Below are 24,434 nucleotides of genomic sequence, written 5' to 3'. Positions count from 1 at the left end.
CCACCCCCACACCCAGGTATTGCACGAATTCTAATTGCACTTAATAACTAAAGAAACAGAGTCACATATTAGGGGGTGGAGCTGAGAAATCAGCGAAGAAGTGCAGGAGGCCACTAGAGAGACCTTTTACCTCTACTGAATCCTCAGAACAAAGGGCAATCCTCTCCTCAGACTGCTGCCTCAGACTGCATCCTCTGACTGTAACGAGCTCCTGTCTCCTCCGGCCTTATATTCCTCTCTCTTCCCAGCCACAGCACTCTTGTCTCCACCTCCCTAGTGCTGGGGTTAAAGGCGTGTGATCCCAAGTGCTCAGATCACCTTGGTGTGAGCTTCTGTTTCTCTTTTAGGTTTCAATTTCAGGTAGCCAAGGGTGACCTTGAACTAACAGATCCGCAGCCTCTGTATCCGCAGTCCTGGGATTAAAGGTGTGTGCCACCATTCCCTGGCATCTATGACTAACTGCTGATTTAACTCTGCACTCTGCTCTTCAGGCTAGCTTTATTTGCTAAAGCAAAATATCACTGCACCTAAGAGTCAGGAGTCATCTTGGAAGAAAGAGCACAAAGATTCTAACATTCAGAGAAACAGGAAGTCTTTTATGATATTTGCATCTCCTATAAAGGACAAAGAAGCCATATCCATGAATTTTCAATAATAGGGTTGTCTAAACAAGACCCAAATGATGCTAACACTTGTTGACATGTCAATATGGATGGAGGAATCTCATGGTTGTCTCATAGAAGAACTACAGACAAGAGTGACTGCTAAGAAAGGGGGAGATTGTGCTCACCAGGGGAAAAAACACCCCTTGGTTTTCTAATACCAAGTGTTCATCCCAGAACATACTTACTGAACAAACTTGGCATGTACTCATACTCTTACTCGTACATATTAGTAATCATGAAGGAAAGCGAGACTGCTAATTTGAACTGAAGCAGGGGCATACATGGAAGCGGTTGGAGGCCTTAAAGGGAGGGAAAATGTGCGATTCTACTTAAAATAAAAAAAAAAACAAATTGAGTTTGTTAATAATAATGTTCTATCTTCAAAATACCACATCTTATTACGTATATGAGAATGTGTCTTTGAACCTCTCCTTTCTCGTGGGACTTTGAGGTCATGGGACTACAATAAATAGATACACTCTGCTTATTGCTACCACGATGGGTCATAAAGTCTGAAGTCTTTACCTCAAGAGACCTCTATCAGTCTCTATGAAAGTTAAGACATTAGCTTTCAAGCAATGTCAGTTCTCAGATTTTTCACACTTTGGCACAAGGTGTGCAGTTTCCTAATGAAAGCTTCTGTTCATACCTAGGCCAATTTCAGCTTTCTAATTCTTCCTCATGACCTCGTTTCTCTGAATTCAAAAGAAAAAAAACTATATATATATATATATATATATATATATATATATATATATATATAGCTTCCATGCAGAACAAATTCCTTTTGCTGGGAACACAAATTAGCACTGCTCTGTAAATCTGTTTAGTCGCAAACACTGGCTTCAGCTCTTTGTTGAGGAAAAGGGAAAGACCGAACGGGTGCAAAGGTGAACTCTGAAATGCCACTAGGTAATTCATTCTTTTCACCCGATATCCACACATTTTGAGCCTAATGTTATTGAATTTATCATAATTCCGAAAGACTCATTTGGGTTTGGGGACAGACTACCTCTATGCTAGATTCAGTGACCTCAGGAGGGAGATGTAGTGACCCACTTAAACACCTGCTTAGTAGTTCCCACCTTGTTGGACGGGTGCCTGTAAGTGTCAAACAAAGCTGTTAATAGGTTCTCTTTGAAATGTGCATTCAGCTCTACAATCGCTATCTGAGAAACAGACCATTCTAATAATATTTTTTCCAATAAAGTCAATACTTATTCTGTAGTTTTACCTGAGAGAGAAAAATAAAAGAATAATAGAGAAGCTTTTACAGGGGCTTCAAACTAGCGAGTAAAAGTGGCGATCAGTGCAAACACATTAAAATTCTATTTTCCTTTACAAGTGTTTGGTGCAGATGACCCCCACTGATCTTAAATATATTTCTGTATCTCTAACTGAATAGAGGTTTTCCGTACAGCATGTTCTAATGGCACTCTGGCCTTTAGCCAACAAGGCACTGAATAAGGCTATTTTTAAAATACAGAAGCTGGGAACAGCTGCAGCAATCAAATTTGATAAAAACAGAGAGGAACTTTGCTTTTTTTCCCCTTCTAACGGTTTGTCCAAGTTTCGTCTTCTTTCATAGAGTTGCTTTTGTCCTGTTGTATGAAGGGCTACAAGACCAATACAGGGAAGGCCTTTTAAACAAATCACTTCTAGAAGAATACAGCTAAAAAGAATCATTTTTCTTTGGACCAGGGTTATCAATGCAATGGTGTTTTGATTTTTTTTTTAAAGTTGCATGTCTTCTACGAGTAGGCAGAAGAAAAGTGAAATGCATGGGTCTAATCCGAAAAGGTTTGGCTTCCTCATTCCCCCAAAACAGCGCCTTATAAGGGAATAGAAAATCCTCTGTTTCATAGTGTTAAGAATCTGAAAGTTGGCCTTTGACCCTCTCTTACCATCACGAGCGTTGCCGGGGGTGGGGTGGGGGGGAGACACTTCCAGAGGGTGGGAGAGGGAAATGTTCACCAGTAGGGGGAGGGGAACAGAGACACTTCTCAGGGGCTCACTCTGACGTTAACGTTACTATTGGTCAGCAGATGCTGAACTTTTCTAAACCCAGCATTTGTGTCAGGGCAGAACTTTTTGGAAATGCGTGCTCTTTGGAAACTTGCAGCCCACAAGTAATAAAAACCATGAGATAGTGGCTACTGAGAATCTCTGCAGTGCTAGGGGGCTCGTGCCCTCTTCAAAGTGATGTTTGTGTGGAATGGATTTATCTAACGCTATAATTGACATGACAAAGGATATTGTATTTCTTTTAAGTATTTACAAATGGAATTAATTTAAAATCCCATTCAAATAAAACTACTTGTGTCAACATTAATTGAATTTAGTAATCCTGGACAATAGTACAATTCTTTTTCTGTAGACACAAGGTCATGAAATAAAATTACCTTCCAGCACTGGGAATAGGAGGGCAAGCGAGCTACAAAATAGAAGCCAGGTGTCCACCAGGCTATCCTGACTTGTTCATAGGAGGCACATTAGACAGGACAGCCCATCTGTCACCAATCTGTTATAAGCTTTCAAACAAATAAGACAAACTCAGCGGAGTCTTCCCAGACTGGAATATTTGTTTTCCTAGAGGCAAGGATGAGTCAAGAACTGTTCATCTTTGTATAGCAAGGTGATGCAGCTAGGGAGGGGAGTCTGTGTTTGAAAAAACAGGTAGCAGTTCTCATCAGGGTTCATGAGGAGAGATTCACAGTCTCTCAGTAAAGCAAAACTAATGTGCGTGTGTACACCACACACACACACACACACACACACACACACACACACACACACACACACACACAGTTTCAAATAGGAGCAATTATGTTCTTAGTGCACAAAGCCTCAAAATCAGCAGACTTTCAAGGAATCTCCTGCAAGATACCAGACTTCAGGTTATAATTCTCCACGATTTTGGCACTTAAAGGTTCCAAATAAGAATTATTGATACTTAATTCTGCTTGGCCCTGTAGCCTTTTCTGTGAAGACAAACAGCCAGGAGAGTGAGATTTACTTCTGACCAGCAATGCTTTTATGTACAACAACCCAAGCTATAATCAAGTCTCTCAATCTCTAGATAGAATGTGCAGTATTTATATGTAAGCAGGATAGATTGAATACCAAAACAGCTCTGATATACAGGGAAACACTCAACATAAATCACTGGTTTTCATCATTATATTTTGTCTTTATTTGAATTCTCATCATGGGTTTACGAGTTTAAGAGTACTACGGTTTTAAGATTTTGGTTGTTGCTTTCTTTTCCCCATAATTCTTTGATGTTGGAATTAAGGAACAGCAGAAGCATCTCTCTATGCTCTGCATTTTAAGAAAATAACAGATGTCTATCGTTCTTCTAGAGAGAATTAGAAAACCCAGATAGCTACAAAGAAAGGGCCACTGGCTGTGTCCACATTAGGTTGAGATTTTAAATGTTTTTTGTTGTTATTTTGCTTTGTTTGTTTGGTTGGTTGGTTGGTTTTTGTTTTTTGTCTTTTGTTTTTTTTTTGGGGGGGGGGAGTAAGGATTCAGGATATCTCTGCTGACTCTGCTCCTTCACGGGCCACAGTGTTAGGGTGCAGATGCCCCTCCAAAAGCTGTTCAGAATTTGCTGACATCTGCCTTCATTCATGAGCCCTTGCTTTGTTCAGCGATGGCACTAATATGAGGAGACACTTGAAGTAGCTTAGTTTATAGAGGAGGGCAGAGGAGGCAATGCACTGTGGAAACATTCCCACGCTAATGGCTCATTCACTCAGAAAACAAGTGAGAGCCTTCAGCTCCTCTACAGAGCTCAGAGAGAGCAAGCTGACTCCAGGACCCAGAAGCGGTGGTATTCCGTTCACTACTCTCTCTAACATACACGCTGCGCCTGGGTTTCCTGATCTACACTCTGCAAGCTGAAGCCGAGGATGGCTGTGGGGAATCTTTAAACTAGTTCTCTGTGGGCCTTGTCAGTAGAATGATTTCTTGGGTTGAGTGTCCTGTGATGAAGATTACGTTTCAAGTGAGCTATAATCAAGAAATTTATAGTCTCTGAACTGCCCTGGTCATAATGGGGAAGTTGTTGACAATACAACTTTTTCTTTTTAGGAAGGTTCAGAATTTTAAAATGAAAACCCATTAAGTAATAGTCAGCTCTGGCCAGTTGTTATTTTTTAAAAAAAAAAAAAACATGTCTTTAAATGAGACAATCAGATGTATTATTTAAGTCATTTTTAAAGGCATGTGATACCTGTGTGTGTATGTGTATTAATCCTTCACACACTTTTTAGAATTTATAAAACTTACCAAATTTTTCTGTCTCTTAATTTCTTTTAAAAATCATTTTTGGATAGAAATTAGCTCAAAAGTTTTTTTGGAATTTCTTATTTTTGGCACAGAGATTTTTTCAGAGCACACATGACTTGGCACACTTCATTAGTACAAATTTTCTGTGTTTTATTGTAGTAATGATATCTAAAATAATTAGTATCATTAATAAATGACATGAAGATGCAGGATTTTGCAGCTTTCATTTCTTTTTTTCCCTCAGTTATTGTTGCTATGTACCTGCAACAACAAGAAGTAGGGGCCAAGCAGACCTCATTGAAAACACACAGTTTTCCATCATATGTGAAGGCTTACACACATGTTCTGTTTCCTATCAGCCAAATGAGGAGAATAGTATTAACCTCAAAGGATGCTGGGAGTGTTACATTTGTTTGTTTGCTTGCTTTTTGTTTTTGTTTTGAGTGTTGCAAGTTTTACCTAAGAGAATGCCTGAAGAACCCTTAGTAGAGAATTTGTTCCTAGCAAGCACATTATATATATATGTAGCTTATATTTGCGTGTATAAATGTGTGTATGCATGTATATGTGTGTATGTATACTTATATGTATATGTTTATATATGTATATATATATCAACTCTTCCTTTCCCTCTGTCAATTGTTGGTGCTACACAGCCACACAGTATGGTCTTGAACACCTGCCACTGTAGTTATAAATGGTGCAATACAGACGGTGTGATAAGAAATTTTCACTAAAGTCAGCCCAGCATCAGCCTCCTTCTTCTGCTTCATCCTGTCAGCAGCAGCAGCAGGACAAAGGACCACTACGGGTAAACTGAAAACCAGCGTGCAGTGGATGCAGCCGCTGACAGCAAATCTTTGAATTGTTCTCATTCGTGGATGCGTTTCCCTCACACTAGACTTGTAAAAGTTTGCTCGGGGAATTTGGGTTGCAGCTCATTTAGAATGTATGCTTGGCCAAGCAGGCACTAAGACAATCGAGCATCAGTTTAATCTCCAGGAGGAACATAAATACAGAAAAAAAAATATATTACTCTGGATCCTCAGGCATGTTTCAAACTGTTGCTAGATAAAGTGAACATTACTGGAAAGCATATAACCTACCTGTGTGCAGAATACAGAGCCCCATTGACCGTCAAAGGCCAAAAGTGGACTTGATAAGTGCGATGTAATCGGAAAGTCACTGTTGTGATAAACTGGACCTTCATCCACATCTCCCACAGTAGGACAGCATGTTGCTGGGTGCCATCCACACAGATTTTCCTACTCTGTTCCACATCTCCCTCCTCTTCCTTCAGGACACATTCTTCTATGAAATGCTACAACCCACACTCAGCCTGTGTTTGCAGCGCATCTTCTTCTGTTCTCTCACATATGGCCGTCTGAAACAATTATATAATGAGACATATTATCAGGGCCTGGCTGTCAAGATGAAGAGACGATGAATAAATATTACCCACTTATTAGCTCCACTGCTCCTGTGCTCACTGATCTAGCTGTGCCTCTGACATTCAGATTTTCCTTCATACCCTTGGCTTCTTGTATAATAAAACAATGCAGCATTAACAACATTCAGGAGAAACTTTGAAAAGTCAAAGGCGGGACTGGGACTGTGGCCAGACACAGAGCACTGCCTGTACCATGGGAGGACCTGGGGTCTGTCTATTGTAGCATGCACGAGCACACACACACACACACACACACACACACACACACACACGTCACTATTCTCCTGGAATGTGCTGACTCTTCCAAGGCTAATGTTGAGTCACCTGCTCTTTCCTGTTTCATAAGTATTATCCATGTTCAAGATAAAGAAGAGTACGATCTTCCTCAGGAGGGGAACACACACCCTTTGTAGTGGCAACTTATTTGTATTTTAATAAATAAAGCTTGCCTGAGGATCAGAAAAGTAAAGCAGCCACAATATCCAACCTTACAGATCAGACAATAATGACACACACTAGCTCGCCATAGAAATCAGGTGGTAGTGGTGCACACCCTTAATCCCAGAACTAAAGAGGATTGTAAAATGGGAGGAGACAGCTCTTTGTCTCAGTCTCATTCTGAGATTCATGGAGGCAGAATTCCAATTTTTGGAATGAGGAGAAGTAAGAGCCTGTGGCAGGCTGCTGTATTTCTTTGACCTTCCGGTTGTACCCCAATTTCTGTCTCTTAGTTTTCATTGTTTCACACCCTATGGCAGGATTGTTTCCTTTGTCTTTTCAGCATGTGTGTACATACTTGTCACAGCTCATATGTGGAGGTCAGAGGTCACTCTGCGTTAGTCTGTCCTTCCCCGCACCAAATGGATTCAGGGTTTCCAACTCAGGTCATTAGGCCTCGCCAGGCTTGGCAAGCGCCTCTTCTCTCTGAGACGTGTCTCCAGCCATGGGGATTACGGATGCTCAACAGGTGACTTTGGGAAGAAGTGCCTCACCTAGATCTGTAGGTCTGACCACAAATGTGTCATCCTTTTTTGTGAGCCCAATTCTATCTTTCACACTCAAGAAAGTGAACAAGAATTTAATGAGTGAGCCCAAAGGAGAATGTTAGGCTATCCTGATTCTTCTGATGTAGATTGGAAGCATTGCTGTTTTATGAGCTGTCTATATTCAAAAAATGGATCATGGAAAGCTTCATTGCACGTGAGTGCAGTGAGACACCGTGGTTTGAAACAGCTGAGAACCACATGTATATGGGCACTGATGTGTGCGTCCAGATACTGACTTCCAGGCTACCACGGTGTCATTTCTGTCTTTAACAGGAAACTAAAGTAAAAATCTCTGTGATTTGAGAGAGCTAATGTTTCTCTTAAATAGAAATGGACAATCATTTTTTATAAAGGCTTGCACAAAAAACATTTTAGACTTTTGGGATCCTCATGGTTCCCCGACACAGGATCTACACTGTCATTGGAGCCTGCTAGTCATAGAACTGAAGAATGAAAACAATCTTATTATTAATAAAATTGGAAATATCACATGGTTCTCATGTCACTGTATATTATTTTGGCTACATTTATCCTACTTGTTCAATTTATAAAAGTCAGTCTTAATTCCTATCTCTTGGAAAAACAGACAATGCAGGGGATTTGGGGCCATGAGCTACAGTTTGCTACAACTCTTCTAAATATCCAATCAACTCCCAGGGATCACACTAATTTATTAAGAGAATGCTGTCAGTCCATGCTCTGTGGAGATGGCTGCACTTAACATTTGACTGGGTATGAAATGAAGAAGTCTTGAATGTTTTTAAAGGTACAGACAGAAAGAAATTCATCAATACATAGATTGAAGTTATATATCCAAAGTCAGTTGGGATCCTGCTCTCAGGAATTGCAGACAGACATGTGGACACCGCATCAAAAGACCAACATCTTGTGGGAGCCTGTTTGCACATTCTACTGTAGGGTTGTTTGGGTTTTAGCTTTTCCTTTGCTTTCCTCCTAACACCTAATTAAAAGGAATATGGTATTTATTTACCCTTGCTCATATTCTTCAATATTATGCCATTTCTAGAGAATTCCTTTCATGCAAGGGCAGGAAAGTCCAAAAGTCTAAGTCTTCTGGATTCGTGAGGTGTTATCTTCTTTACCGATTATTAACAGTAGAATTGAGTTGCAGGGTTTTTTTTTTCATGGAGAAGAAGACAAATTGAAGATAAAAATCATCAGGAGGGTGGTAGACAGTAGCAATATGGTGTGGGTGTAGACAAATCCCCGTGATTCCTAGAAAAGTTAGGGCTCACAGATCAACTCTGTTGTGAGAAATGGTTTCACTTGGAGAATAGTTCCCAGCCTCAGATCATTAGGGGAAAAAATTCACGTAAAATCTCACCTATTTAGGAACTGAGCAGTAGAAAACCACAACCCCAAATACGTGCTCAATCACTGGGGTGTACATTATGACTATTACCTTGCACGTAGCTGGGCCTTCAGCATCTGCCACGGTACCACTTTCTGGTTGACATATACCTAAGAAATGTGAACATTAGCACCCAGACTAGAGAGCCAAGCACATTTGAGTGCCGGCTACAGCTGAAAGAATATGTTTCTATTCCTTGTCCATCTGTTCTTGGCAACAGAAATTTAAGCTAAAAACAGAGAATAAGCTTCTGAGAAACAAGTCTAAATAGGGTGAAAGCAGCAAGATGGCTTCTCTGGAGCTTCAAGTCCCAGCCATAGCTCGGTAGCACTGGTTTATGGCTCAATGGTTGTTTCTATTTGGGACCACATCCTGTTATGACTACAGTGCAAAAACAATTCGAATAATATTCTTTTATCAGTCAATTTAACACATTGTTTTGGCCTTACATTCTGTTTGAAGAGCTTATGTTACATTTATTAATGATCCTGATCCTAATGAACTTTTGGGAGTTTCAAAGAGCTCTTCACGACAGTTGTATCTATTGAACACGGATCATTAACATCTCTGAACTCTGAGCTATCACACATTCCCAAGTAATTAGTGAAAGCTTCCTGTCCAACATGGAGCCCACACAAACACATTTGCTTATCCCGAAGTTCAACATTGATGGTGCAGAAGGACCACGTGTTGATCTGCTGTAATTGCTGTGGCTTCCCTCTGAGCGCTACCCACTCCAGACATTTTTTGTCACTAAAACAGCATTAAATTTATCTACACTCAAAAATACAGCAAAAACATTGCAAGAATACCACACTAAGCTGGGTAGTGTGTGCCATTAAGTCCATCAGAGGCAGGTGGATCTCTATGTTCCAGGTCAGCCTGGTCTGATACCAAGTTTAAAGCCAGCCATAGTTACACATTGCGACCCGTCTCCAGAAAACAAAAGACATAACAAAGAGCACCACAAAAGAAAAGGGCATGTGTGGTCACCATGCTTCCTGCCTCCTATTAAGACCTCAGCATCCGTGTCCTATAAATGAGCAAATCCACTGTCAACGTGTGGGGGTAGGTTCCCCTGAGAGTCAGCTGCTGGGACGGTACCCCCTGCTTTCTGCACAAGTGATAGCCAGTGAAAAGTGCTGGCAGCTTACAAAGTACACATTATGCAAGAAATGTCTCTAGTTTTGAAGTATCTACTTTGCATATAATCAGTGTTATGTGGTTTGTGCTTCAAAGTGAGTAGACTGAGCTTTATCATGTCCTTGGTATGTAGAAATTTAAAAAGTGATCCCTAACTTTCAACTTCTTTGAGTTGGCTTGGGATGTGAACTAGTGAGGTTCATCCTGTGACATGTGCTTAGTAAATACTTAACAGGTGGTACCAGCCCCTTTCCGGGTTTTCTGTTAATAATAATAAGATGATGTTTGCAAAGTGCTGATTATCTCATCTACTCCTAAATGTCATTTTGGTAGAGTAAGTATTCCTTAATGTAAGGAAAATGTTTCCAGAAATTTCTATCATTTCTTGAACTTCTACACAGTTACTCTGTGTTCAAACCACTTGATGAAATAAGACTCATTCTTGGTAACCTATGAAATAAACAGCTTCGACTCCATGATCTCCAGGGCTTCTTGTTTGAGTAATTTAACAAAATCACGTCTGACAGTAGATCTGTGTGCTTTATTTATAGTGATGAAATGTGTATTTGCTGCCAAGTGTCTGATGTGGGCTGTATAGCTCTTCCATGTATACATGTGGAATAACATTAAGTTTGTTGATGTTAAAAACTACTGGTAGGTTTTTTTTTCTTTTATTTTTTTGGTATTATTTGGCTCTGAATTTGTTCTTCCCACTTGCTTTAGAGTAAGCTGAGAGCGAAGAGTTTTCCATAGAGCTTCAAGGATTAGTTAAACTAAGACTTACAGAAATAGTGAATTTTTTTTCATTACTTTTGATTTTCGACACAGACACTTTGTGGACTGGCTTTTGTGACTTCCATAAGATACAGTGGCATTACTGCAGGCATGCATGTTCACTGTGACTGACCAGGGATCTATTTTCTTTCAGATCTGAGTGACCAGCTGCTAGAGGTTGTTGGCTTGGAAGGCGCAATGGAAATGGGCCAAATATACACCGGGCTGAAAAGTGCTGGCCGGCGGCTGGCTCAGTGTTCCTCTGTGCTTATCAGGTAGATCTCTGACTGTAACTGACAGTGTGCGTTGACATGACATAATCCCAAATTAACTGAAAGGATCCAAGATTTCTGATAATGATACTTGTCTTATTTTTGTTTCAACTAATCAGTGATTGAAGCTTACATATTCAAAAATGAAGGAAAGGAACAGATTTTATAGCTTTAGTAGCTACCTCTTTTCATGTTCTACAGAGTCTAATCTCTTATTTATGACCTTGGTGTTTTGGTTACATTTCTACAATGGTTACCAAAAAAATGAGGGGAAAATAACTTAAAGGAGAGAGGGCTTATTTTGCAGAGTTGATAAGTGTCAGCCCAGCATGTGGCAAAAGTGTGGCAGAGCAGGTGGCTGCAACTTGGCAGCCAGAAAACAGAGAGAAGACAAAGGCTAGGGACAACATAGTCTCAAGAACCTATTTCTTTTTTTTATATTTATTTATTTATTTATTTATTTGTTTATTTATTTATTTATTGTGTATACAATATTCTGTCTGTATGTCTTCAGGCCAGAAGAGGGTACCAGATCTCATTACAGATGGTTGTGAGCCACCATGTGGTTGCTGGGAATTGAACTCAGGCAATGCTCTTAACCTCTGAGCCATATCTCCAGCCCCCATCAAGAACCTATTTCTAGGGATCAACTTAATCCAACAGGGGCCCACCTATTGATATTTCTAGATTCCAAAGTTTCCAAAGTTGGGGTACCAGCTAGGATCCTAATCTTTAACATATAGGTCCATGGGAGATATTACAAATTCAAATCATGTAGAAGCACCAACCAATCTGCAATTTTAATATATCTCTCTGTTCAATCACACTCAAGCCCTCAAAGCACCAATGTATTTGTTGAACAAATTATCGTAAGGAAAAAAACAACTGATGTACTTACTATTAAGTTACATTTCCTCATGCAGTAATGAGAAGCAGTGACTTTGTAAATCTAAATTATAAATCGGTATGTGGTAAAGTTTCCAAAGTTTGAATTTTTCACCTTCCTTCACTTGTAAAAAGGCATAAGATGTATTTTGACCCCAAAGTAAAACCACATACTGTAGTGCAGACACAAGAGATACTGTTTTATGAATGTGTTGGTTCGAGCAAGTCTTTGACACCCCACTTGTTTTTGTTAAGGTTTGCATACGTGTGTGGTTGTGGTGGTGGAAACAACGTTTGCCAGCAAGGAGTCAGTTTGGTCTTAGGAATTCAGATAGTGTCTTTGAACACAAACCCTGGTATCTTCTTCTGGCCTTCAGAATTATTCTTTATGTCACCACATTTACCAGGAAGCTTTTAACATTACTGTGACCAAAGAACCTTTCAATGTGTTCATTAATAGTTAATGCATTAATAGTTAATGAAACCCCCTTTCAGAAGAGGTCAGCATTTGTCTTCTTTGGACTTATTGTCTTGTGCTTTACAAATAATTCCCTACATTAAATATGTTTGCATTATAGTTACAGTGAAATATTTTTTTTCCAGGACGAGCAAGTCACTGCCAATGCAGATTGATGGGGAGCCATGGATGCAGACCCCGTGCACAGTGAGTACTAAGTGATCGGGGATCATTACCAGTATTACCCTTGCCTTCCATAGTTCATGCATTTCTATGGCTAAGGTGCTGCAAAATCTCATCTTTTGTCCTGTCTTCTCTATGTGGTGCATCCTTTTCTTCCTCTTGTTTATGTAGAGAAGCTATTGCATTCAGGCTGAGACACTGTCCACTCTTGTCCATGACCTAGCTTTTGAATATATGTTGATCAAAGACTTACCATAAACTCTGGGACAAAGAGAAAAATACTTAGAATTTTTCTCTTAATTCTTTTGTTTAATTTCCAAGCACCTAATAAGAAAATTATAACATATGAAGTGTTAAGTTGAATCTTTGTTGTATCTGGAACTTTTTTATAGTTACTAAAGTTGACTACTTTCTTAGTAATAAGGTAAAAAAAATCTTTTTTTTCCTTGATAATTGCTATTCTGGTGGAGATGAAACAAAATCTTGATTTTTTTTGATTTACATTTACTTGATGGACAGTGGTTAGACACATTTTAAAGTTTATTACCTCTCAATATTTCATCTTTTAAGAAGTCTTCTCATCTTATTAACATGTTTAATTTGTTGGTGTTTACTATTTTTAATTCTTTGTGTATTCTAGATGGTACTTGTAAGTTATATAGCTAACAAAAATTTTCTCACATTTTGTAGGCTGTCTCTTTATTTCTTTAGCTAATTCTCTTGATTTTCAGGAGCTTTTAAAATTCATGAATTCCCATTTGCTGATTGTTGACATTATTTCCCGAATAATTACTTTCTGTCCTACACACAGGCTTTTCCTTACACCAACATATCAAAGTGTTTGCCCTGCCTTCTCTTCTGTCATTTTCAGAGTTTCAGGTCTTCCAATAGCTTCTCTGGTTCATTTAGAATTGATTTCTGTATAGGGTGAGCGGCAGGAATCTCCTTTTACATGTCCACCTATAGATATGCCAGTTCCTTTCATCCTCCTGATGCAGAGGGGTGGATAGCTTTTGTTCAGTTGTTTTCTGCTCTCTTGTTGTAAACTACAAATATTCTTTCATTTTTTTTCTTTCACTTACTAGATTTCATGTGTTTCTGCTTTCTCTGGTGTTCTTTAGACTCTCTGAATGGGACTGTCATATTAACATTTATACTTTCACAGATGTTAAGTATTGCCGTTGTTAGAGTTAGGGTTGCCTTGGTTAGGGTTACTATTGCTGTGACGAAGCATGACCAAAAGCAGCTTGGAAGGAAAGGCTTTATTTGGCTTACATATCCTGAATCATAGCCCATTGAAGAAAATCAAACGTGGCAAGAACTCTTTCTCCCCCAGAGACAGGAGCTGATGCAGAAGCCGTGAAGGGTGTTGCTTACTGGTTCCTCCGCATGGTTTCCCAAAGCTACTGTCTTACAAACCTAGGGCCACCAGCTCCCAATTGACTGGGCCCTCTACCATCAAGCACTAATTAAGAAAGCACCCACAGTCTTACATTGTGGGGACATTTTTCCAGTTGAGGCTTCAATCCTCTCTGCTGACTAGCTTGTGTCAAGTTGGCATAAACTAGACAGTACACTGATGGTGGCAGTCATTGCGCCGTTACAGATGGCAGTGATGTTTCCAATGCTGGTGGTAGCAGAAATAGAAATGATAATGGTGATGATATTATGGATGTGCTGATTCTCATAACGCCAGAAAAAAAGTAATAGTGATTGTGATGGTTTAGTATGAATTATGGTAAACTTTTAGTCATGGTGGTGATCATATTTAAGATGTAGGACAGCAAGGATCATGAAAATACTAGTAGTAGTCTTTAATATACGACCAATGTTGTTCAGCCAAGTTCACAAGAGAATAAGAAAAATAAAACAAAAAGAGTGGAACCCAAGACCTTCCTTGGGAGGGCTCTGCATTCCTGCAGATGCTGCAGGGTCTTGAGTAAAGAAGCAACAATGGCAGTGCTAATACTTTCTACTTGCTAAGACACTCACATGTACATATATCAAACTACTTGCTCTGTATGGACACATGCAATTCACACACATGTGTTGCATTTAGCTCCATTGTATGGAATCAACACACTGAAGAAGGGGAAGCTAAAGTTTTGTCATATTCTACACAGCTAATACATAGTAGAGTAGTACCTAAAGTCCATGCAACAGGATCTGGGGCCTGCATTCTTCCTCACTAATCCCACTGTCATCCCAACGTGGCAAAGTCCTGGGGCAAGGCTTTGAGCAAATCACTAGCTGCTGTTTTCCACTTCTGAAGGACTATATCTATGGATTTTTAATTGAAATTTTAGATAGGTTGAAGTGATTCAACATAAGCCCTTTGACACTGATTTTAGAGATTTTATTTTTCAATTAGTAGCAGGATACTCACATTACCTTTTAATTATTATAATCTAGAATTACTAAATTAATAATTTTATGTAATTTAAATTTAGATATATTTTCCTGAAAATATACTTACTCATTTAAAATATATATTATAACCTTAGTGAGCCAAGAGCTATACAAAACTAAGGCTTATTATTATTAATTTAAATTCTGGAATATTCTACTTTTCCTAGAACCACATGGGACTTTGAACTTTAAATTTAACTAAAGAGAATATTTAATATTCTTAGCAGTGGTATAGTTTAACTAGAGAGAGGGGTTTTTTCCTTCAATAAAATAGCACAATGTTTTTCTTACAGAGCATAAGAATTTGTAGAATGTTAAAATTCTTTGCTAAATTTAAATATCCATAAGCTGATATTCGATTTATGAAAGAGTTTCTCCAGTTATAATTTTAGAGGAAACCAGAAGGTCTGCTTTCTTTCGAACTGAATAGATGGTGGAGAAGGGCAAGAAATGCATATGTCTTGATTCTTAAATCAATTAATGCTATTTTAAAAATCAAGATAATATAGTTTCTTGAGATGGATGGTGGTTGCTTAATATTGTAAATCTTAACATCACTGAAGTTAAAAACATTAAAATGGATTGTATCATTTATCAGAATGTCAAGAAAAAAGTCAAAGTCATGTTTATTTATAAATTTCACCAAATCTTGTCACAAATATCAAGAAAAGCAAAAGCTGAAAAGGCTTTATATCACACTTTACAATTCCTTTCATGACTTATTATACCCTCCCACTAAAGACAATCAGCAGATAATTGTTAAATAGTCCTGTTATCACAGTATATCAGTACTCGCAGCATTGCTAAAGAGTGGATTTTAGCCTAAGAACACTTTCTTCATGATTTTAATAAGCTTATTTAAACTGGAAGACTATGGATTCTAGAAGACACATTGACATGGATGGTTTGGAAGAGCCATCTGTAAGCTGAACTCTAGAACCTCATTTGATTTTCTAACTTATTCCTCCTGAGCACACAGCACAGATTGACCTTGTTAGCATGCTTTCATGTGATGCGAAGGGCTGCCTGAAACGTGGAGGGAGGTGAAACATGATTAATAAAAACCCAGAAACAGAAATCAGAGTTCATTGTGAAGGTCAGAAAAGCAAAGCAGCCAGCCACTGCCTCTTACCTCTACCTCAGACCGAAAATGGCAATTCTGTCCCCAGGAATCTCAGAATGAGACTGAGAATGAGAGCTGTCTCTCGCATTTTATAATCCTCTGAATTTCTGGGATTAAGGGAATGTGCACCACTACAGCCTGGTTTCCATGGAAAGCTAGCATGACTACTGGGATTAAAGGTGTGTGTCATTGTGGTTAAGGGATTAAAGGTATATGTCATTGCTGCCTGGTCTGTAAGGCTGGCCAGTGTAGTTGCTTTACTTTTCTGATTTTCAGGCCAGCTTTATTTATTAAAATGCAAATGAAATGCCACTACAGGCATTTAGAACAATAGAATAGGGTAGGGCACAGACCACATCAGACTTCACTTCATATTTGTGCACCCAGCAATCCCCACTTTTGCAGTTTGTAGACTACTGATGGAGTTTTGTCAAGAAGTGATACACAGAGAAACCCTCTCGATAAACCACACAAAAAGAAGTGACTACAAAACTTGAATCACCTTAAGCTTTCCTGCATGACTTCCCTTACAAGTACAAGGATTCTAGTTCTTCTCCATATTATTTTGACCATTCCTCCCCAAGTGTTTCCAGAGCTGGAAATCTGAGTCATCCTAGACCACATTTCCCACCCACAAACTAATAAATACTACCACTTAATTTCATTATTCATTTCTGCAGTCCTTTCCTTTTCCTCCGACACTACCGCCACTGTCCTAGACTTGCCCCATTGCATTTCTGGCTTCTGGAGAAAAGACTAAACATGTTCCCATCTCCAGTGTTGTTCTCTTTTCATTTACCTTGCCAGTTCCATTTAGCATCGTCACTGTGAACTCTAATTCCACCATAATACTCTCTGCTTAGAATCTTTTCTGTGTGAACACAGGTCAAGTTTGCTGTTTAAACAGTTTCTTCTTCTACGTCTTCCTTTGAATAATCCATTACTTCCTAAGAGTTTGGAAAATCTTCTTCCTTAACTGCTGAGGGGCGCAGCTAACTTTTTGGGATGCTTCTTGCTGCTTCTCCTCCAGAGAGCCTCCTGTAGGCATTGCCATTTCTGTCCTGTCTTCCACCCCACTAACCTCCACGTCACTCCTGTGTCCGCTGCTTGTGATAGCACCAACCAGTTCACACTGAAAGTACAACCATTTCCCTTCCTTTTAGGTATAAGTTCCCAGAAGTCAAAGACCATCAGTTTGATCTTCACTGAGTTCTCAGAATACAGAACTGTTTCTCTTTCATATTTTGCTTGCCAATACCAAGTACACTTTGAATTTATAAATTTCTTAAATACTTCTTGGGGTATTATAGCATTTTAAAACATGCTTTCTCCTAAAATCTTCTCTCACTGAACATAATGTAGTTTGGCTAGCAATTCATTCACATATTTTTCATATCGAAATACATGTAAAAGTTATTTTGAGTTATCTTTATTCATTATATTCTCAAAGCAAAGAGCTTTAATGTATCGTGGAAGGAATACTTTTCCAGTCTCCAAAGATTAAATCCTTCTGTTTCCTGTTTTGGTGTAACTAAATTTCTCTGGCTACATCTGTGTTATTAGTTTTATATTTATTGGACACATCCTGTACTCTGAAAATGACTTGAAATCTTGATAGCCAGTATTTGTGTATTAGTCATTACCTGTGACACCTTCTCAAAGAATGATACCCATGGAATTCTACCATGAGCTCAATGATTAAGAAAAAAAGAATTCTTGAAGCTTTCCTCCTTATTGCTAAAGCCAAAACGGATCATAACTAAGTGGTAAAAATGACCACAGTAAAAATAAGGAGGTTTTTCGAAGTGGTAGCTGACATCCAGCTGACTTCATAGCAGCAATTATATGCATATGTTCTATCTAGCCCTTCTATGCTGCTCCTTAGGATTTTAAGTTGTTTACTCTCTCATCACTTGGTAAATCCAATTTTTCTCAGACCTTTAGCATCCAAAATAGAAAGTTTTATACATTTGAATTTCCTACATACAGCAATTTCAAGGCAAATAGACTTTTCTAAACATTTGAAATACCATGAGATATTCAGAGGGAATCATGATAATTATACCTAACATTTATTAAGCAAATACTTATTAATATTCATTAAAAGTTTATGTTCAATGTATTCACATTCACTATTTATTTAATCTTTAAAAAGCCATTAAATCAATAAAGTTATCATAATTCCATATGACAAATTAAAATAGGAAAGCCTGAAGCCTGAGAAATCAAGTACCTCACCCAAGTCCAGGTGATAAAAGAGAGAAACAGGCTGTTGACTGTACTGCCTCATGAATTCACAGTAATTGACTAATCTGCCATCTGTAACAGAGTGCCATCTTTTGTCAAATAGTATTTTTATCATTACTGGATGCATCGAGCTATTTACCTTGGCACAATCACAGCCGTCCGTCCCACTGCTGCCCCGAGTCACACCGCACTGTGCTGCTTTGATGCTCCAATGCCTCTCATGATCTTATCTCAGCTCCAGTAGGAAACTTCAACAGGATGACACGGATACTGAATTGTGTTCTCAGGGAAACTGCTTTGAGAGTCCATCTTACACCTGTCGAATGGTTAAGATCAGTACCATAAGTGACAACTCATGCTGGCTAACATGTGGAGGAAGGGGGCACTCCTGCACTGCTGGAGAGTGGAAGCTTATGTAGTCAATTGTGAAAACAATATGGTGATTCCTCAGAAAGTTGGGAATCAATCTATCTCAAGATCCATCTATTCCACTCTTGGAGATATACTAAAAGGACACTCCATCCTATCATAAGGACACTTGTGCAACATACCCATTGTGACTATTCATAATAGCCAGAAACTACAAATAACTTAACAGAATGAATAAAGAACACCACGGATAATTACTCAGCTCTTAAAAGAATGACATGATGAAATGTGCAGGTAAATGGATGGAACTAGAAAGAAATATCATCCTGAGTGAGGTATCCCAGACCCAGAGAAACAAATACGGTAATTATTCACTTTCAAGTGAATATTAACCACTTAATAAATGATAGCCCAGCTACAATCCATAAACTCAGAGATGTTAGGTAAAGAGAAGAGGTCTAAGGAGAATGCAGCTATCTCCCCAGGAGAAAGAAATAGAATAGATTTTACATATGGACTGGGTGCTGATGGGAATGGGAGTGGGGAGATAACAGGTGGGGATAGATGGAGTGGAGGAAGAGCATGAGAAAGACTGCGGCATTGGTGGGGGCACTTGGGCCATGGTGTGGAAACCTAGTGCAATAGAAACTTTATTTATTAAAATGCAAATAAAATATTACTATATTTCCCTTTTTCTCTAAAATAAAAACGAAGGCTATAACTAAAAATGGAAAACAATATGCAATAACTACAATAACTATATACAATATATAGGCAATAAGTACATCAATAATATCTAGTTCATTTGCATTTGACAAATTCAGGGAAAATATTTAATTGTCTATCCTATTTTAGTGAGTCCAAAATCTTATACCTAATTTATATTCTATCATAATTTGCATTATTATCTCTTGAAATCTCTCACCTTTATACATTTTACAATTCTTTTTTTTTTAAATTTATTTATTTATTAAAGATTTCTGTCTCTTCCCCGCCACCGCCTCCCATTTCCCTCCCCCTCCCCCAATTAAGTCTCCCCCCCAGCCCGAAAAGCAATCAGGGTTCCCTGTCCTGTGGGAAGTCCAAGGAACCCCCACCTCCATCCAGGTCTAGTAAGTTGAGCATCCAAACTGCCTAGGCTCCCACAAAGCCAGTGCGTGCAGTAGGATCAGAAACCCATTGCCATTGTTCTTGAGTTCTCAGTAGTCCTCATTGTCCGCTATGTTCAGCGAGTCCGGTTTTATCCCAGGCTTTTCCAGACCCAGGCCAGCTGGCCGTGGTGAGTTCCCAATAGAACATCCCCATTGTCTCAATGTGTGGGTGCACCCCTCGCGGTCCTGAGTTCCATGCTCGTGCTCTCTCTCTTTCTGCTCCTGATTTTACAATTCTTTAGTGAACTTCTTTTCTGAGTCTCATATATAAGAGAAACTAAGGAGGTGATCCTAATGAGAACTCCTAGTAATAAGGCATATGGCTTCCCAACTAGTCATCTCTTGTAGCCAGGTGAGTCTTCCAATGGTGGGAGTAGGTCACATTCATTGAGTTGCTAGCCAGCGTAGTCCAATGGAAATCCCCAAACACTGAAGGCTTTTGCTAAAACAAAAGGTTGCTCACCACAGACTGAAAGTGGAGCCCCATTGTCTTGTCAAGCACAATACCAACACAACTTATTGACTGTGGTTTAATTTAAGATCACTATAATATACATATTGATATTATTTATAAATAAATATATTATTCTATTATTATTATTATATTGATTCTATTTTGAGACAGGGTCTTTCTACATATCCCTGGTTGTCCAGGAACTCACTGTGTGAACCATCCTGGCCTTGAACTCCCAGAGATCTTCCTGTCTCTGCCTCCTGAAGGCAGGGATTAAAAGGATGTGCCACCACACCTGGCTTGAATTATTTGATCGTATTAGAATATGTGCTTTATTTTGAGAAAGAATATCACTGGATAGTCCTGGATGACTTGGAATGTGAGATGAAGACGAGGCTGGCCTTGAGCTTACAGAGATCTACTTGTGTTTGCCTCCCAAGTGCTAAAATTAAAGGCATATGCCACCATGTCCAACTAGGATAATAACCTTAATCCTAATATATTTTATAGGTTTTCTAAAAAGTTTCCTGGATTACAAGGGGATTTAAATACTAATACAATAGAATGCATACGCAAACAAAAGGCCTTTTTGTGCCAAGCTTAAAGACAATGTTCTCAGAAATCTGTTTTACCTCTCATTTGTCTGAAATACTTGCTTGATTCTTTTTATTCCCCAGCTTCTCTGATGAGGTCTCCAAAGACTCCCACTCTACAGGAATGTCTTAGCTGTGCACGTGTGTCAGCACCATTGACCTTACTTCAAGCATTTTGCGATTCCTTTTTCATAGTCTAGGGTGTTAACTTCATGGTGACTGGGGGACAACTTTCAGATTTTCCTTCTTTATCTGGCTCTCAGAAGTTTGATGTTGAGGTATCTGATTATAGAGTTCTCTGACCATACCCTGTTTCAGTTTCACTCGTTTTGAGAATCTGTAAATTTATGTCATACATGACGATATACATTATGTCATGCAATGCTCATTTATGTTATACATTTTGTTATATATTGGGTTTTTTTTCTTCAATTCTTGATTTTTCACCAGGCTTTGTCTTCCATAACATTAATGGTATATATGTAAGAATATTATTTCATGGTTCCTAGTCTATTCATTTTTCCCTTTTTCCTGACATTACTCTAACTGAATGATATCGTTCTATTCTATTCTTCAACCCTTCCAATTGATGTCTTGTTTTGATCACAGTATTTCTAAGTCATAAAATTTCAGATGAAGAGTCACACACCCATAATCTCGACATTTTGGGGGTTAGAGGCAAGAAGATTAGGAATTCAAGATCATCCTTGACAATAAAGAAGTTTCCAAGCCAACTGTGGTTATATGAGAAATGACTTCAAAACAACAAAAACAAAAAACAGTCTCAATTGATGGCTATCTTAATATTATTTCATGAATTTGTCGACTACTTCTTAGAACATAGGTATAATAACTGCTAAATCTTTGTTTAAGAAAATTGATATTTATATCATCTCAGAGTTTGAATCACTGACTGTCTTTTCCCTGTAGGCTTTTTTGAGGTTATTCTGATTATTTATGTACTCAGACATATTGTGATATATTCTGAGGACCTGAAACATCATGGTATGGGTTATGATTTGTTTTGTTTTTTAATACGATTTTTGTTCAATTTCTATGGAGAATATTGGTTTGTTGTCATTGTTCTCATTGTCACAGGGAACTGAAAAGGTCCAAGTGTGAGTCTGTCTTTTCTGTTTCCCACATGAGTTCAGCTTTCAGTCTTGACAATACTGTTCTGATTTCATCTTCTATGTGAAAGTCCTGTAATGCTGTCTGGAAACCCAGTGCTTTCCTTCCCTCGTTCTGTTGTCAAGCATCACTGTGTCCTTGAAAGTCATTCCCTGCTGATTCACCTCAAGGGTTAACACAGGAGAATCTCACAAATTTAAAATAAAATTATTAAAATATAAGTATATCTCTCCTTCTCTTTTCTCCCTCCATCACTTCCCATGCTCTCTTACTCCTTCTCAGATTTATGCTCTTTTTTGACTATTATTGCTAAATATATATATAATCTGCTGAGCCCATTCAGTATTATTTGTGTGTTATTATTTCAGTTTAGACTATGGGATTTTGAATAAGTAAACGAGTTGTTCATCCCTGGGAAACACTAATTATTCTTCTATTAGCAGTCATTAGTAGTCTGTAGTTCTTTGTGTAGGGCAGGGCACTGTTAAATGCCTCCCTTCTATGTTGGCATGTCTCTTGATGGTGTCATTGTACAGGTCTTGTTTAAGCCATGTTTGTGAGACTTTATGAGTATGACTTCCCTATCATTTCTAGGAGATGCAATCTCACTGCAAACTTATCAGTCCTCTTGGTCTTATAATCTTAGTGTCTCCTCTTCTAACGTTTCCTGAGCCTTGGATGTAGGAATTGAATTTTAGATGTACCCATTGGTCTTAAGCCCCCCACAATCAGCTCATTTCTGTACTGGTTGTCTGTAATGGGCTCTGTCTACTGCCAAGGGAGGTTTCTAGGATGAGAGTGAAAGCTGCATTTCTGTGTAGGTATGATGACAATTATTTAGAAAGCAACTGGGAACATAGCAGTAGTAGATTCTCCTCTGATATCAATGATCTCACTATCCACCTGTAACTGGCTAGGTTTTCAGGAGCACATGCTATTCCCATTCTGTTGAGTGGACACTAAGTCCAATGAGATAGCTGATGGAGAAACTATCAACCAATCACATCTAATTAGGGTGTGGCTACCTGGGGCCCAAGTAGAAATACTGGGAGACCCAGGTGTGCTGCTCTCTCTGCGTGGGGCCACTGGACCTGTTGGATTTTGGACTTCCCATGCCTGGGACTGGAGATTTGTTAGTCTTTGATTCTGGTGGGAATATTGTCAAGCGAGTAATCCACATATATTCATTGACTAGTTTCCTTGAATCCTCCCCTTCTTGATTTCTGCCACACTTGACTTTTATAGTTCTTGATTTGCTTTTCTACCTACAAACCTAAGGTTTTAGTTTTATGGATCAATCTTGTAGTTATATATACTGTAAGGATATATCTATCTATATAGAGATTCATAGTATATTACATACATATATAATATATAGCATATTACAGTATATATAATATATATAGTATAGTATATTCTCATCAAGATCATCTCCTCTCAAATCCTCCCTACCTTCCCACCCATCTATCCATCCAACTCCACAGTTTTTCTCTCTCTCTTTAGAAAATGAACAGGCCAAAAGGAAAAATGAACACTTAAAATGGAGCTCAGGCTGAAGAGTTGGAGGATAGAGGCCGACAGGCTCTTCTTTGTCCTTCTCAGGCCAAATTTCACTATCAAAGGAGGCTTCTCCTCTTCTGAGTTTTAGGCATCTGTCTCAGTCATGAAATTGAGAAGGGGTCAAGGTGGAGGGCATCAGAGTGTGGGGGAAGCAGCAGTCACTTCACTACTCTTAATGTGAAGGGTCTGTATTTCCTACTCCTTGAATAAGAAAAGTACAATTTCTCTTTGGCCTTTGTATGAGAACTAGTATTCACTTCTTCCATAAATAAAATAGGTGTCTTTAAGCACAAGCCAGGAAGTGCAAGAAAGATGGGATGGTATTCCCAAACCTTTTGTTTCCTTTGGTCCACTTCATGATCTGAATTCTCCCCTAATTGGCCCGGCTGGCTTTTCAGCCTCTCTGATAGTAGCTGCAAGCTGTTTGCCCAGGGTCTGTAGTACTTTCAGGGACAGTGCAGTGCCTCTGACTCAGTTTTTAAAGAGGGACCCTGCCCCTCTGCATCAGGTTTGATTGCCTTGGCTGTTTTGAGATCTGCTTGAATTTCCTGCATCAAGCCAGCATATTATCCTTCACAAGTGCCCATCTGCTGACTTGGAAATTTCACAATATATTTTCCACTTCCATATCTCTTTCAAAACTACTAAACAAGTCTTATAAATGCCCTAAAACTTGACTGCTAAAAAATCTTAGCCACTTTGGAAATTTTCATTCATTTTTTTTTTTTGCCATACCTTAACCCTGTATTTAGGCAATTTAAGACAGTGCCTACCTTGTTTGAGTGAAAATGATTGACATTAACAGTTTAAGCTCCCTCACTTAGCTATAAAGATAATATTAATAGTTCAGGGATTTC

General features: G+C 38.7%; 1 protein-coding gene across 17 annotated transcripts in view; it reads left to right on the top strand.

Annotated features, from left to right (window-relative positions):
- The window catches only part of Dgkb (diacylglycerol kinase beta), a 593,434-nt gene that overhangs the window by 552,324 nt on the left and 16,676 nt on the right, over window positions 1-24,434 (top strand). For all 17 annotated transcript variants that reach the window (XM_075948560.1, XM_075948552.1, XM_075948548.1 and 14 more), the window contains 2 exons: window positions 10,898-11,018; window positions 12,504-12,564. In XM_075948560.1, the coding sequence (XP_075804675.1) occupies window positions 10,898-11,018; window positions 12,504-12,564 (182 nt within the window). The remainder of the gene's footprint in view (window positions 1-10,897; window positions 11,019-12,503; window positions 12,565-24,434) is intronic.

The sequence above is a fragment of the Microtus pennsylvanicus genome, chromosome 14 (assembly GCF_037038515.1).
Source record: "Microtus pennsylvanicus isolate mMicPen1 chromosome 14, mMicPen1.hap1, whole genome shotgun sequence".
Taxonomy (NCBI): Eukaryota; Metazoa; Chordata; class Mammalia; order Rodentia; family Cricetidae; genus Microtus; species Microtus pennsylvanicus.
This window is presented reverse-complemented; position numbering and strand designations above follow the sequence as displayed.